At 47.4% G+C, this 16588-nt stretch overlaps 1 protein-coding gene across 6 annotated transcripts in view; it reads right to left on the bottom strand.

The window, feature by feature from the left end:
- Window positions 1–7835: 7835 nt before the first annotated feature.
- RIBC1 (RIB43A domain with coiled-coils 1) overlaps window positions 7836–16588 on the bottom strand; it is a 27727-nt gene continuing 18974 nt past the window's right edge. For all 6 annotated transcript variants that reach the window (XM_063936572.1, XM_063936574.1, XM_063936576.1 and 3 more), the window contains exons 5-8: window positions 14855–14973; window positions 14542–14769; window positions 9942–10108; window positions 7836–8041 (exon numbers count right to left, since the gene is read on the bottom strand). In XM_063936572.1, coding sequence (XP_063792642.1) covers window positions 7960–8041; window positions 9942–10108; window positions 14542–14769; window positions 14855–14973 — 596 coding nt within the window. In that variant the 3' untranslated portion in view covers window positions 7836–7959. The remainder of the gene's footprint in view (window positions 8042–9941; window positions 10109–14541; window positions 14770–14854; window positions 14974–16588) is intronic.

Raw genomic sequence — 16588 nt, 5'->3', positions numbered from 1 at the left:
GCTATAAGGGAAAACACTTATATAAGGTTGTCCCTATATAATTATAGCGTTTTTGGTGTGTGCTGGCAAACTCTCCCTCTGTCTCTCCAAAGGGCTAGTAGGTCCTGTCCTCTATCAGAGCATTCCCTGTGTGTGTGCTGTGTGTCGGTACGTGTGTGTCGACATGTATGAGGACGAGGTTGGTGAGGAGGCGGAGCAATTGCCTGTAATGGTGATGTCACTCTCTAGGGAGTCGACACCGGAATGGATGGCTTATTTAGGGAATTACGTGATAATGTCAACACGCGCCAAGGTCGGTTGACGACATGAGACGGCCGACAAACAATTAGTACCGGTCCAGACGTCTCAAAAACACCGTCAGGGGTTTTAAAACGCCCGTTTACTTTAGTCGGTCGACACAGACACAGACAGGGACACTGAATCCAGTGTCGACGGTGAATAAACAAACGTATTCCTTATTAGGGCCACACGTTAAGGGCAATGAAGGAGGTGTTACATATTTCTGATACTACAAGTACCACAAAAGAGGGTATTATGTGGGATGTGAAAAAACTACCGTAGTTTTTCCTGAATCAGATAAATTAAATGAAGTGTGTGATGATGCGTGGGTTCCCCCCGATAGAAAATATGGGCGGTATACCCTTTCCCGCCAGAAGTTAGGGCGCGTTGGGAAACACCCCTTAGGGTGGATAAGGCGCTCACACGCTTATCAGAACAAGTGGCGGTACCGTCTATAGATAGGGCCGTCCTCAAGGAGCCAGCTGACAGGAGGCTGGAAAAATATCATAAAAAGTATATACACACATACTGGTGTTATACTGCGACCAGCGATCGCCTCAGCCTGGATGTGCAGAGCTGGGGTGGCTTGGTCGGATTCCCTGACTAAAAATATTGATACCCTTGACAGGGACAGTATTTTATTGACTATAGAGCATTTAAAGGATGTATTTCTATATATGCGAGATGCACAGAGGGATATTTGCACTCTGGCATCAAGAGTAAGTGCGATGTCCATATCTGCCAGAAGATGTTTATGGACACGACAGTGGTCAGGTGATGCAGATTCCAAACGGCACAAAGGTGTATTGCCGTATAAAGGAAGAGGAGTTATTTGGGGTCGGTCCATCGGACCTGGTGGCCACGGCAACTGCTGGAAAATCCACCGTTTTTACCCTAAGTCACATCTCTGCAGAAAAAGACACCGTCTTTTCAGCTTCAGTCCTTTCGTCCCTATAAGAGTCATATCTGCCCAGGGATAGAGGAAAGGGAAGAAGACTGCAGCAGGCAGCCCATTCCCAGGAACAGAAGCGTTCCACCGCTTCTGACAAGCTCTCAGCATGACGCTGAGACCGTACAGGACCCCTGGATCCTACAAGTAGTATCCCAGGGGTACAGATTGGAATGTCGAGACGTTTCCCCTGCGCAGGCTCCTGAAGTCTGCTTTACCAAGGTCTCCCTCCGACAAGGAGGCAGTATGGGAAAAAATTCACGAGCTGTATTCCCAGCAGGTGATAATTAAATTACCCCTCCTACAACAAGAAAAGGGGTATTATTCCACACTATATTGTGGTACTGAAGCCAGAAGGCTAGGTGAGACCTATTCTAAATCTAAAAAAATTTGAACACTTACAAAGGTTCAAATCAAGATGGAGTCACTCAGAGCAGTGATAACGAACCGGGAAGAAGGGGACTATCTGGTGTCCCGAGACATCAGGGATGCTTACCTCCATGTCCCAAATTTGCTCTTATCACTAAGGGTACCTCAGGTTCGTGGTACAGAACTGTCACTATCAGTTTCAGACGCTGCCGTTTGGATTGTCTACGGCACCCCGGGTCTTTACCAAGGTAATGGCCGAAATGATGGTTCTTCTTCGAAGAAAAGGCGTCTTAATTATCCCTTACTTGGACGATCTCCTGATAAGGGCAAAGTCCAGGGAACAGTTGGAGGTCGGAGTAGCACTATCTCGGATACTGTTACAACAGCAGGGGTGGATTCTAAATATTCCAAAATCGCAGCTGATAACGACAACAAGTCTCCTGTGCTTAGGGATGATTCTGGACACAGTCCAGAAAAAGGTGTTTCTCCCGGAAGAGAAAGCCAGGGAGTTATCCGAGCTAGTCAGGAACCTCCTAAAATCAGTGCATCATTGCACAAGGGCCATGGTAAAAAAATGGTGACTTCCTTCGAAGCAATTCCAGTCGGCAGATTTCATGCAAGAACTTTTCAGTGGGATCTGCTGGACAAATGGTCCGGATCGCATCTTCAGATGCATCAGCGGATAACCCTATATCCAAGGACAAGGGTGTCTCTCCTGTGGTGGTTACAGAGTGCTCATCTTCTAGAGGGCCGCAGATTCGGCATTCAGTTTTGGATGTTGGTGACCACGGAGGCCAGCCCGAGAGGCTGGGGAGCAGTCACACAAGGAAAAAATTTCCAGGGAGTGTGATCAAGTCTGGAGATTTTTCTCCACATAAATATAGCTAAGGGTAAAATTATAATGCTCTAAGCTTAGCAAGACCTCTGCTTCAAGGTCAGCCGGTATTGATCCAGTGGGATAAAACATCACGGCAGTCGCCCACGTAAATAGACAGGGCGGCACAAGAAGCAGGAGGGCAGTGGCAAAAACTGCAAGGACTTTTCGCTGGGCGGAAAATCATGTGATAGCACTGTCAGCAGTGTTTCATTCCGGGAATGGAAACTGGGAAGCAGACTTCCTCAGTAGGAACGACCTCCACCCGGCAGAGTGGGAACTTCATGGGGAAGTTTTCCACATAATTGTAAACCGTTGGGAATTACCAAAGGTGGACATGATGGCGTCCCGTCTGAACAAAAAACGGGACAGGTATTGCGCCAGGTTAAGAGACCCTCAGGCAATAGCTGTGGACGTTCTGGTAACACCGTGGGTGTACCAGTCGGTGTATGTGTTCCATCCTCTGCTTTTCATACCTAAGGTACTGAGAATTATAAGACGTAGAGGAGTAAGAACTATACTCATGGCTCCGGATTGGCCAAGAAGGACTTGGTACCCGGAACTTCAAGAGATGCTCACAGAGGACTTATGGCCTCTGCCGCTAAGAAGGGACTTGTTTCAGCAAGTACCATGTCTGTTCCAAGACTTACCGCAGCTGCGTTTGACGGCATGGCGGTGGAACGCCGGATCCTAAGGGAAAAGGCATTCAGGAAGAGGTCATTCCTACCCTGGTCAAAGCCAGAAAGGACGTGACCGCACAACATTATCACCACATGTGGCGAAAATATGTTGCGTGGTGTGAGGCCAGGAAGGCCCCACGAAGAAATTTCAACTCGGTCGATTCCTGCATTTCTTGCAAACAGGAGTGTCTATGGGCCTCAAATTGGGGTCCATTAAGGTTCAAATTTCGGCCCTGTCGATTTTTCTTCCAGAAAGAATTGGCTTCAGTTCCTGAAGTCCAGAAGTTTGTCAAGGGAGTATTGCATATACAACCCCCTTTTGTGCCTCCAGTGGCACTGTGGGATCTCAACGTAGTTCTGGGATTCCTCAAAACACATTGGTTTAAAACCAGTCAAATCTGTGGATTTGAAGCATCTCACATGAAAAGCGAACATGCTCTTGGACCTGGCCTGGACCAGGCGAGTGTCAAATTGGTGGTTTTTTTCTCAAAAAAGCCCATATCTGTTTGTCCATTCGGACAGGGCAGAGCTGCGGACTCGTCCCCAGTTCTCTCCCTAATGTGGTGTCAGTGTTTCACCTGAACCAGCTTATTGGGGTGTCTTGCGCCTACTAGGGACTTGGAGGACTCCAAGTTGCTAGATGTGGTCAGGGCCCTCAAAATATAGGTTCCAGGACGGCTGGAGTCAGGAAAACTGACTTGCTGTTATCCTGTATGCACCCAACAAACTGGGTGCTCTTGCTTTTAAGCAGACTTTTGCTAGTTGGATGTGTAATACAATTCAGCTTGCACATTCTGTGGCAGGCCTGCCACAGCCAAAATATGTAAATGCCCATTCCACAAGGAAGGTGGGCTCATCTTGGGCGGCTGCCCGAGGGGTCTCGGCTTTACAACTTTGCCGAGCGGCTATTTAGTCAGGGGCAAACACGTTTGTAAAATCCTACAAATTTGATACCCTGGCTAAGGAGGACCTGGAGTTCTCTCATTCGGTGCTGCAGAGTCATCCGCACTCTCCCGCCCGTTTGGGAGCTTTGGTATAATCCCCATGGTCCTTTCAGGAACCCCAGCATCCACTAGGACGATAGAGAAAATAAGAATTTACTTACCGATAATTCTATTTCTCGGAGTCCGTAGTGGATGCTGGGCGCCCATCCCAAGTGCGGATTATCTGCATTACTTGTACATAGTTACAAAAATCGGGTTATTATTGTTGTGAGCCATCCTTTCAGAGGCTCCGCTGTTATCATACTGTTAACTGGGTTCAGATCACAGGTTGTACAGTGTGATTGGTGTGGCTGGTATTAGTCTTACCCGGGATTCATAAATCCTTCCTTATTGTGTACGCTCGTCCGGGCACAGTACCTAACTGAGGCTTGGAGGAGGGTCATAGGGGGAGGAGCCAGTGCACACCACCTGATCCTAAAGCTTTACTTTTTGTGCCCTGTCTCCTGCGGAGCCGCTATTCCCCATGGTCCTTTCAGGAACCCCAGCATCCACTACGGACTCCGAGAAATAGAATTATCGGTAAGTAAATTCTTATTTTTGTGCCCTGTCTCCTGCGGAGCCGCTATTCCCCATGGTCCTGACGGGGTCCCCAGCATCCACTTAGGACGTTAGAGAAATAGAAAATGCAGTTCAGTATAGAAAAATGCAAAGTTATGCATTTTGGGACAAAAAAACACACTTGCATCCTACACTCTAGATGGGGAAAATATACGGGTAACTATGGTGGAAAAAGATTTGGGGGTGCTCATAGATAATAGGCTTAAAACAGTACAGAATGTCAAATTGCAGCAAAGAAGGCACGTAAAGTGCTTGCGTGTATAAAACGGGGCATTGAGACAAGGGACGAGGATGTAATCCTGCCGCTATACAAATCATTGGTACGTCCGCACCTGGAATATTGTGTTCAGTTCTGGGCATCATATTATATAAAAGATATCGGGGAACTAGAAAGAGTTCAAAGAAGAGCTACTAAATTGATTAAACGGTTAGAAACACTGGAGTACTAGGAAAAGCTTACTAGGTTAAATATGTATACACTAGAAAAGAGGAGACTAAGAGGAGACATTATTAATATCTTCAAATATATAAAGGGTCATTACAAGGAGCTAGCAGTGGATTTGTTTATTAAAAGAACTCTGTATAGGTCACGTGGGCACTCGCTGGGGCTAGAGGAGAGGCAATTCTGTACACAACGTAGGAAAGGCTTCTTCACGGTAAGGGCAATTAAGATTTGGAACTCCCTGCCGAAGCAGGTACTAATGGCAGACTCTGTAAATGTATTTAAAAACGGATTGGACAAATTTCTAACATACTGACTTTCAATTATCTGGGAGTGGTAAGATTCATAGCTTTCAATTGGTACTAAACCATTACCCCAGCAGGCGCATTATAATATGAACAGATTGACACAGAATACAGGTTGAACCCGATGGGCATTTTGCCTCTTTTCAACCTCACTGATTATGTAACTATGTAACCTACCAGTATAATTTTGGATGGGGTTAGGGTTCATCCGCGGGAGGGGAGGGTTAGGATCAGCTTAGGAACTAGGGGGAGAGTTAGGGTTCATCTGTGGGTGGGGAGAGTTAGCATTCAGCTTAGGCACTAGGGGGAGAGTTAGGCTATGGGAGGTTAGGGTTAGACACTAGGGGGAGGGCTGGGGATATACTTATTCCAAAAGGTCCACCAGAAGTCATCAAGGCGTCACTGCTGGACCCGGAAGACATGCTAGACATGCTAGAGTGTGCGTCACCACTTGACCAATGTGGATGTTTTATCGACGTTCTATTCATATTAACATAACACCAGTGTCTCCAGTGTCCAGTGTCTCCGTGATAAGTGTCAACATTATTTATGAATGCCGACATGAATGATGACAAATTATGCTGCATTACTTTTTCTACATATTTTATTCTTATTTGAAAGCAGAGGGACTTCCCTTTAAAATACATGGTCTATGTGAAGGAGACTGTGGTTTGTGATAAATTCTCTTTTTAGAGGCTGTTCTAGCTAGGATTCTGAAGGGATCCTTATTTTGGGGATCTTAGAGAAAAATCCCATTATGTCCCTTTGTTAAATCAGCCCTGATTATGAAATAAAGATTTCATGAGGAACCTGGGAACAGCACTGGGAAGCTCAGGGGAAATAGAAGCTATAGCTACAGTAAATGGCTATGGGAATCTGTTAAGGGTATAGGGGTAATGTTTAGCTATTTTCTCCATACCAGCCAACTACTCTTCCAGTATGTCAGCCTTATATCTCCCCTGTCCCTCCCTGCACTGCGCCTTAGGGGTATATTCAATTCCTGTCAGATCCTTTCTGACGGAAAGGATCCGACAGGTCAGTATACAATGATTCGGCCAAACTCGACAGGTTTTAGCCATTCTGACAATGTTAATCCAACTTTTTAAAAGTGGGATGGACATTGTCGGAAAGTTTGGCCGCGCTTCCGACAAAATATGTGGATTCCGACGTGGATTCTGTCGGAAGAAAACAACAAACCTATTGAATAGGTCGGAACCCCTTCCGACCTAAAACAATCGGAAACTGCCGTCTTTCCGACAAGATGGCAGTTTCTACCAAGAATTTAATATCCCCTATAGGGTAAATAAATCACCTAGACAAACGGTGACTGAAACTCACTTTTGTTAAATATAAATAGACACTTCACACAATAATAACAAAAAGGGGACAACACCAAGGGGTTGTCCTGGCAAAAAAAATCTAAGCCATTTGGAGGAATTTACACTGGCCTAATCCTAGACCAGATCAACAGTAATAGTTGCTCCATGTCAGCACTGTCCTGAAGAGTGACCCCCTCTACTCTGTGTCTGCCTTTTAAACCCCTCTCATGTATTCACTTACTGTGGGTTGACTTCCCCCCAGATTATTTGAAGGCACCCTGCAAGGCGTGGCTCCAGCATGTCTGCTAAAGTAGGATGCGGCTCTGTGGAACACCAACTGCCTCCAGTAGGCTTAATGGCCAGTACTCATGTTACAGTACATAAACAAAAGGCATGCTTTTATACAGTAGTAGCAAAGTGTGCAACCCCCACCTGGCAGTATTAAATCATTTTACAAGGGACATATAACATATATGTACTGTATATAGGGGGTAATTCTGAGTTGATCGCAGCAGGAACTTTGTTAGCAGTTGGTAAAAACCATGTGCACTGCAGGGGAGGCAGATATAACATGTGCAGAGAGAGTTAGATTTGGGTGTGGTGTGTTCAATCTGCAATCTAAATTGCAGTGTAAAGATAAAGCAGCCAGTATTTACCCTGCACAGAAACAAAATAACCCACCCAAATCTAACTCTCTCTGCACATGTTATATCTGCCTCCCCTGCAGTGCACATGGTTTTGCCCAACTGCTAACAAAGTTCTTGCTGCGATCAACTCAGAATTACCCCCTTGGTAAACAACGCATTACCACACAAGTAATATTAACAGAGTATGGGTAAGAAGGGATGTTAAAAAAGCTAAACTGATATGTAAAGGCTCTGACACCCTCATCTTGTCACAGCGCTTACTGGTTACATGACCACATAGACTTCACACTCTCACACTAACCAATCATTTCCTGGTTAAGAATTATGCAGTAAAACTTGTATTATGACATAAACTAGGTATTTTTGCATGTAAAAAAGAATCCACTCAACAGCAAACAGATGAAGCATGTTATTATAATGTATTTTTATTTGTATGCAAACATGGCCGGCCATAGAGAGGACCTGCGAGACGTAGATTGGACCGTGCTTATCGGCTGCCAGATCACGGATAACTTCTCCCAGGATCACTTCATTCAGCGACTGGTGGTGTTGAATTGAGAGTGGAAATGTGCGGTTGGGTTGTTGGTGTATACTACTTTATCCAGGTACTCCAGGCTGCATAGACACACAGATGGACATTTTATACTGAGATATATGCAAGAAGACATCCAGTTACTCTTATGCCTTATAGAACTGTACCTTCCCATTTACCCATATTGTGCTTCCATACTTGGCGCAAATAATAAGTCTTCATTTACGCTTAAGTCCAACTCTGCATAGACCGCAGATTTATCTACACACCCTCACTGGTCTTTGCCTACATGAATACGCCCCATTACAGCCCAGTTTTGTCTTTTCTGATGTAAGTGTAGGTGTGACTGAAATGCGCAGCGATCTGCATCACCTGGTTCTGGAGCAGGTGCAGTGCGAAAACCAGCAACAGACTCTGCAACAGGTTTACATTCAATTCCGTATCAGACCATACAAGGTAAATGTTAAAATGAATTCACTGTGCAATATTTAAAGTCCCTATTTTTTTTTTTTTTTTTAATTGGACCATAATTAAACACCTCCACCATACAAGTATATACTGTAGGATGAGATATTCCTGACATTTGTATTCATCTCAGTGCTCGAGGATCCACTACACAACTAGATCATTGCAAGACTGAAAAGAGGTCCCCAGTAACAGTAACCCACATACATATAATGTTGTATGTAATATATGTGCGGTCTGCTTTAGCCCAGGGACACAACCGCTGCTGCACCCAGGACTTGGTATTCGGCTTCGCTTCTACTTCCCCTATAAGCCCGCCCCCAGTCTCCCATTGGCTAGTTTCACAGGAGACTGGGGGCGGGCTTATGCAGGTTCAAAAAGAGAAGCCGAATGTTGAGTCCCAGGTACAGCAGTGGCTGTGACACGCACAGCACTGCCGATCCCCGGGGTAAGGCAGCCAGCACATATATATTACATATAACATTACATGTATGTTTATGTGTTAAACCCCCACCCTCGTGCACTGTGTGCTCGGTGCAGCAGCCGCCACTGGTTGCAGGCAGGCTGTCCCTAAGAGGGCCTGATTCCGAGTGGAATGCAGGGATGGTATTTTGCTGCAGTCGTGTCTGAGACATTATGCTAATACACTACAAAGCCCTTCCCTGTATATACATATGTGCTTCTTAATGTGCAAGGATAAGGGCCTAATTCAGACCTGATCGCTGCTTTGATCAGGTCTAAACTGCGCATGCGCCGGCGCCGCAGTGCGCTGGCGCATGCCAGAGATGCGATCGGCATCTCTGCCCAGCGATCACCTCTGCCTGATTCAGAGGCAGAAGCGTTCACCAGGCGGGCCGGCGGCGTTGGGCCGCCATTTTATGGGTGCGGTCCGGGCAATGCAGGCGTGCCCAGATCGTGCGGGGGGCGGGCTGCGGCGGCTGCGTGACGTCACACGCAGCCACTGTGACCCGGAGAGCAACAGGTAGTTCCCTGTTTTTGTACCTGTGCAGCGGGGGGAGGGCCAGACATACGGGGCGGACTAGCCCTGTGCTGGGCGTCCCCCCGAATGTCAGGGTGGCTGATCGTAGCCATGCAAAATTTTGCACGGCTACGATCAGGTCTGAATGAGCCCCTAAGACTCCCACTTGCGGCATCTACAGACGCTGCATTACTATCTGGTGCGTCTATAAATGACTAAAAACATTAACTGAATACACATATATACTGTATATAGAGTTGTTGTGCCGGCGGTCGGGAATGGGCCGGCGGGAGGGAGGGAAAGTGCAACGGAGCCTCTAGCAGGCTCGCTGCGTTCGCCACAGGTTCTATTCCCGCTCTATGGGTGTTGTGGACAACCACGAGTGGGGGTAGTCCCTGTGTGTCGGAATGCCGACCATCAGCATTGCAAAGGATTGGGATCGCGGCATTGGCATCCTGACCACCTGGATCCCAGCCGCCGGTCATGTCATCTCATATCTTTTAATGAGCATGATAATGGGACTGGTGCCAGCTACTCACTGTGCCTTCTGCTCTCTGCTCAGCTGCTGGTTATGCTGATCCAGCCTCTTCCTTATCTCCCTGCTAAACTCTTCCTCTTGCTGCTCCAATGTCATTGCAGCACGTCCAGCCAGGAGCCTCTGCCTGTCCCACTCAGTGTTCCGCTGCTTCTCCTCCTCCTTCAGCCTCTGAAAAAGCAACATGTGATCATGAGGAAATACTGTGATACGTGGGAATATTTTGTTGTGTGGCCCTCACCTCTGTCATCCCCCACCTCAGTAACCACAGGCATTACCAGTGCATAAAGCAGGGCGACAGGTAATATATAGCAGCGGTTTCTTATTATCTACAAGACAGTGACCATACAGCTCCGGCTACAGCAAAAAGGCAAGACATAGAAGCAGCAGCGATGGCACTAATCTGTTAATGCAGCAGGGGGCGTCACACCTCCCGCTGCATTACTGATCCAAACTGCGTCCAAGGACGTAGTATCAGATGTTCCGTGGCACCATCAGCTGGCTGCATGATATATGGGGTCGTGCAAGCCGGTCACTGCAAGTCCTACCTTGAGGCCAGTAAATCTCCATCCTGGCTCATCCCTCCCTTGTAACGGCGATGACACGCTTCCATTTGGAGAAATGGACGCCATAGCTGCTCGCAAAGTAGCAAACATTGGGACTTTGCTGCATGAGCCACTACTCCGTTCAGGTTGGTACTGACACTGGGATCCCAGCACTGAGATGCCCGGTGGGGAGGACGAGCGCAATGAAGACCCTTGCTGGCTCGCTGTACTCGCTATGGGTGTCGTGGATACCCTTGAGTGGGAGTAGTCCCTGTTACTCGGCATGCCAACTATATGGATCGTGAGGGGACGGATGTAGGTGGCGGTATTGTGATCGGCGGTCTCCTGGTCGACGGTCACATAACTACATCCGCTCTGTCCACATATGACTGAGGGCCATGGTGCCACAGAGTAGTATATCAAACTGAGCCTCAGCACTAGAATTTTTCTTCCTACTTCTGGTCCATGGCGTATATACTGCACAATGAGCATGCGCAGCCGTCAGGCGCTGCATGCATCACCACGGGATGAAGGAGAGGGATCCGGAGCATTAGCTACTGGAGACAAGCTCTGGAATGCTTCACATGCTGGAACATGGCAAATCTGACAGTATAGCAGCCTCTATAGAAACCTATTGGGGGTCCTTTGTGGTTAGAAATGGAGTGGCCGTGGCAGATATTGGTGAAATCTGCTGCGTTCTATCCATGTAAATTTGTGTGAACCTTAATATATGTAACATCCTGCAAATAGTGTTTAATAAATATGCCCCATAGTGGTATCGGTATCCGTTCACATGGTCGACCATGTTATGGTCGACAGTCATTAGGTCGACCACTATTGGTCGACATTGACATGGTCGACATGGACACATGGTCGACACATGAAAATGGTCGACACATGAAAAGGTCGACATGAGTTTTTTAACTTTTTTTCTTTTGGGGAACTTTTCCATACTTTACGATCCACATGGACTACGATTGGAACGGTAAAGTGTGCCGAGCGAAGCGAAGGCACCATGCCCGAAGCATGGCGAGCGAAGCGAGCCATGCGAGGGGACGCGGTGCACTAATTGGGGTTCCCAATAACTTTACGCAAAAAACGACAAAAAAAAAGTTAAAAAACTCATGTCGACCTTTTCATATGTCGACCATTTTCATGTGTCGACCATGTGTCCATGTCGACCATGTCAATGTCGACCAGTAGTGGTTGACCTAATGACTGTCGACCATAACATGGTCGACCATTCATACCGGAACCAGTGGTATCACACGAGAGATCATCATTGTACAGAAAGAAATTTGGACCCATTAGCGCTAGAACCCGCGCTCTGCACCGTGACTTACACCAGTGAATAGACATTGCGGCACATTATTTAGCCGGGTTCCTGCCGTCCTTATACCTTACTGATAAGATGTGTATGAGGCATTTACAGCCAGAGTGTAATTACATTGACTGACGCACACTAAGACATCTATCTCAGACAGAACATCTTGGGGGATAGTAAAATGTTGGGAATTAATGAAGTGCTCATAATACTCATTTTCTTGCTGTGAAAGTTTAGCAGACTTTCTGTGAGATCTTATAGTAATGAAATTGCTACTGTGGATTTGACAGTGTATAGCGCACATACTGTATATTTAGGTGGGGTGGATTGTAGGCAGAGCCGGACTGCACAGGGCCTTAGGAACTCTAATGGTTTAGGGCCCCCTCCTCCAATCCATTGATATACTGGATATAGGGGGTCAGATCTGATCGCTGGGCTGCAGTTTTTGCTGGCCTGCGATCAGATAGTCGCCGCATGCAGGGGGAGGGTGTAAACTGTGTGTAAGTGTGCGATCGCTTCTTTAGCAGAGCTGCACAAACATCAGTATGTGCAGTCTCTGCGCAGCCCAGAACTTATTCAGCCGCTGCGATTGTTTCCTGCTGATCAGGACCGGAGCTGACGTCAGACACCCTCCGTGAAAACGCCTGGTCCCTCCTGCGTTTTTCCGGGCACTCCTGTAAAAACGGTCAGTTGCCACCCACAAACGGCCTCTTCCTGTCAATCTTCTTGCGAACGCCCGTGCGTTCATCATTTTCGCACCATCCCGTCGCTAGGCACCGATGCCCGGTGCAGTTATGCGACACGCCGGTGCATTGCGGCTCACACGCATGCGCAGTTCAGATCTGATCGCACGCTGTGCGAAAACGCACAGCAGCGATCTGATCTGAATTACCCCCATACACAACTGATGCACACTGATCAGTATACACAGGCCACAGTGACATCACATGCCTCATACACACAGGCCACACTAATATCACACACATGATACACACCGATCACTCTACTGACGTCACACTGATATCATACAGCTGAAACAGACTGATCACAGTAGCGTATCTATAATGGGTGCAGTATATGCGCTGCAGACGGGCACCCAGGGTTCAGGGGGGCCCACACCACACACCGTGCACCCATTTTTTTTTCTTATACTCACCTTTCCGGAGTCCCCCGCCGGCGGCAGCGTCTCTCAACAAATCTCCGGTAAATGGTGGGAAAAGGAAATCTCTGGGAAAATGGCCACCCGCCATTTCCCCAGAGATTTGCACATGCGCAATAGAATCTGTGCTCCTCTAGTGCTCAGACTCTATTGCACTGACAGGCGCTAGCTACAGAGGAGGAGACACAGATGGAGGAGGATGAACGCGGCCGCCTCCTCCTCTGTTAATACACCCCTGACTGATCACTATATCCTCAGTAACCTGATCACTGTCCATAGCTCATCTGTAATATGCTACATGTGTCTAGCTCACCACTGTATACTCATACTGCACAGCTCTCAGCCTCAGCCCCATGCTGCTGTGCAGGTGGAGTCAGAGCAGAATGTGCTGAGCCCTGACTGGAGGCAATTAGCACATGCTCCCGTGACCCCTGTGATTGGCTAAGAGTACAGAGAGTGCTGTGCAAGGAGCTCTGCCACTACTAAACTGTTATTATGAGCAGATCTGTTGGGCTTGCAGCCAGCCAGTACCCCGGTGCTGGCCCAGGAGGTCCTGTAGCCTACCCCATCCTGAGAATCCATGCACATAGGGCCTTTTATTTAATAAGGATTTTACATTTGGGCACTTGGTGGGTCCCCTAGGATCCATAGGGCCCTAGACAGCTGCCTATGTTGCCTTGCGGAAAATCCGGTCCTGACTGTAGGGTGTCATATTTTTGTAGCCTACAGTCTTCAGTGACATATATTCAGTCCCGTAAAAAGGGGAACTCCAAAATGACTTGCAGACGTCTGCCATTAGCAAGGTGCAAAGCAGATGCTAAAACGATGTATTAGGGAAGGATGAATAAGACTGTGTAGGGCATCCTGTGTGCTAGAACAGCATAAACTCACCGGACTGGGCATTTTAGCATGTCAGCCAAAGCATCACTGTGGGGTTAAGGCTTTTGGGGGTGGAACATTGTGTATGTGCTGTTTGGATTTGATTGGTGGTGATAGAGTCAGGGGTGGTGCTGCTAGGGATGTAGGAATTCAGCCTAGAAGTTTCTGCCTCTTTCCAGTTTTATCGTCGGACTGATAAGTAGTGTGATTCTTTACTGTATTATTATTAACTGGTTTACTCTGTGTTCTCTATCTATTTTCTGCTCCATTTCTCTCTCTCTCTCTCTCTCTCATACGTATTCTCTTGCTTCTCTTACTTTCTATTTCTTTACCTTTACCTTCTTTTCCTATAATTGTTGTACTGAATATATCCAGCAGGCTGTTAGTGCCGGCAGACGCGGAGCGGGTCTGCTCGCGCGCTTGGCAGCCATTGTTTAATGCCAGGCAGGCTGAGTCAGGCCTGAGGCGCGGGGGACAGAGGTGACTCGGGCGTCCGGGGGCGGGCTCGCCCTCCGGCACGTGTGCAGCCGGGAGGAGCGTCTCCAGCGCCGGCCGCTCCGGTGGTGGGCGCTGCATACGGCTCTGTAGTGGCATGGGGCAATATGCATGTTCTGGGAACTCAATAACTGAAACATAAACATATAGAAATGTAATGCTCTATTGGAAACATAACAGCGGAGTATTTTGATTGTACTACCTGTTTTTCTTGGCATTGCATCTCCTGAGTTTCTAAGATGGCTTTCAGCTGCTCTGGGCTCATGCCCTTCCACCGATCTGGCACCACCCGGTGTGCCCCAAAGGAACTGACCGCCGCCTCAGGGTTTTCTGTCAGGATGTCCCCTGTCAGGTGGTTGTATATCTCTGCAAAGTTATTATCTTCCTCCTTCTGCTTCTCCAGCCTCCTGCGCTCAGATGCCTCCATGGCCTAATCCGGGAATAAAACCAAGGTCAGGTGCTATGAGAAAACACCGGTGTTGTCAGGTACAGTCAGAACGCTCTGGGAGACTTACCAAGGCTTGGTTAAAATTATTGGTGGCCATGATTACGGCCTTCCTGCAGTCTTCTTCCATCCTGCTTAGGTGTTGGGTTCTCTCATCCAACTCCACCCTCTTCTTGTCATATAAATGATCTATTTAAATGGAGAGGTGGAGAGACAAATAGATGATGGGCATACAGAGAAAAGATACCAGTTCTATTCTGCTCATGGGTTTGTCAACCACAGTTACTTGTTCAAAGATTTTCTTGTGAGGGTCTCGGCCTATGAAAAAAACGTTTATCTAAACTTACCTGTGCCCGAGTACAAAATTACATGCTCGTGTAAATTATTTGGTGGCACTTGAGGACTGGAGTTGAAAACCACAAAGAGAAATAATAATTTGTGGTTCTCAACTCCAGTCCTCAAGTGCCACCAACAGGCCATGTTTTCTGTATTTCTTTATTCATTCATTAACAGTGAGTTAATCCATTTTTCTAGGTCAGCAAATATCCCACCTGCTTCCACAGACAGAACTCCTGAAAACATGACCTTTTGGGGGATATTAAGGGTTGAGGTTGAAAACCACCGATTTGGCCTATTTCACTTATTTTTCTGACATAGAAATAATTATTTACTGAAAAAAAATACCTGACTGTTCTTCTAATTTAAGTCCTTATTCTGCCTGATTATTACTCCAGTCTGTCCCTAGGATCCTTTCACTACTGAGAATACACTGTTATACATTTACGGGACTGAGAGAATAGTGGATGGCTGCAGGGTTGCAGAGTGCAGCCACGGGCACCGGTATTGAGGTGTGGGGGTGGGGTGGGGGGCTAATCCAGGAAAGCGTTGCCATGTGACCCTGCCCACAGAAGCTGGCCCTATGGGAAAAGGCTTCCTACTGAGTACTGACGTCCCCCATCCTCATGTCCCTTCCTTCTTGCTGCACAGGGAGCACTAGCAACTCTACAGGTGGACAATGGGGGTAATTCAGAGTTGATCACAGCAGCAAATTTCTTAGCAGTTGGGCAAAACCATGTGTACTGCAGGTGAGGCAGATATAACATGTGCAGAGAGAGTAAGATTTGGGTGGGTTATTTTGTTTCTGTGCAGGGTAAATACTGGCTGCTTTATTTTTACACTGCAACTTAGATTTCCGTTTGAACACACCCCACCCAAATCTAACTCTCTCTGCACATGTTATATCTGCCCCCCTGCAGTGCACATGGTTTTGCCCAACTGCTAACAAAGTTGCAGCTGCCATCAACTCTGAGGTGGTCATTCTGAGTTGTTCACTCGCTAGCAGATTTTAGCAGCATTGCACACGCTAGGCCGCCGCCCTCTGGGAGTGTATCTTAGCTTAGCAGAATAGCGAACGAAAGATTAGCAGAACTGCTACTAAATAATTCCTAGCAGTTTCTGAGTAGCTCCAGACCTACTCCTAGATTGCAATCACCTTAGTCCGTTTAGTTCCTGGTTTGACGTCACAAACACGCCCTGCGTTCGGCCAGCCACTCCCCCATTTCTCCAGCCACTCCTGCGTTTTTACCTGGCACGCCTGCGTTTTTTAGCACACTCCCTGAAAACGGCAAGTTTCCGCCCAGAAACACCCACTTCCTGTCAATCACACTACGATCACTCGAGCGAGGAAAAAACGTCGCTCGAGCTTGTGTAACTCTACTAAGTTTTGTGTTAAATTACTAAGCACATGCGCGCTGCGTACCATGCGCATGCACATTTTCCACCTAATCGCTCCGTTGCGAAAAAC

The sequence above is a fragment of the Pseudophryne corroboree genome, chromosome 8 (genome assembly GCF_028390025.1).
Source record: "Pseudophryne corroboree isolate aPseCor3 chromosome 8, aPseCor3.hap2, whole genome shotgun sequence".
Classification (NCBI taxonomy): Eukaryota; Metazoa; Chordata; class Amphibia; order Anura; family Myobatrachidae; genus Pseudophryne; species Pseudophryne corroboree.
Note: the sequence above shows the minus strand (reverse complement) of the source record. Positions and strands in the feature narration are given on the sequence as shown.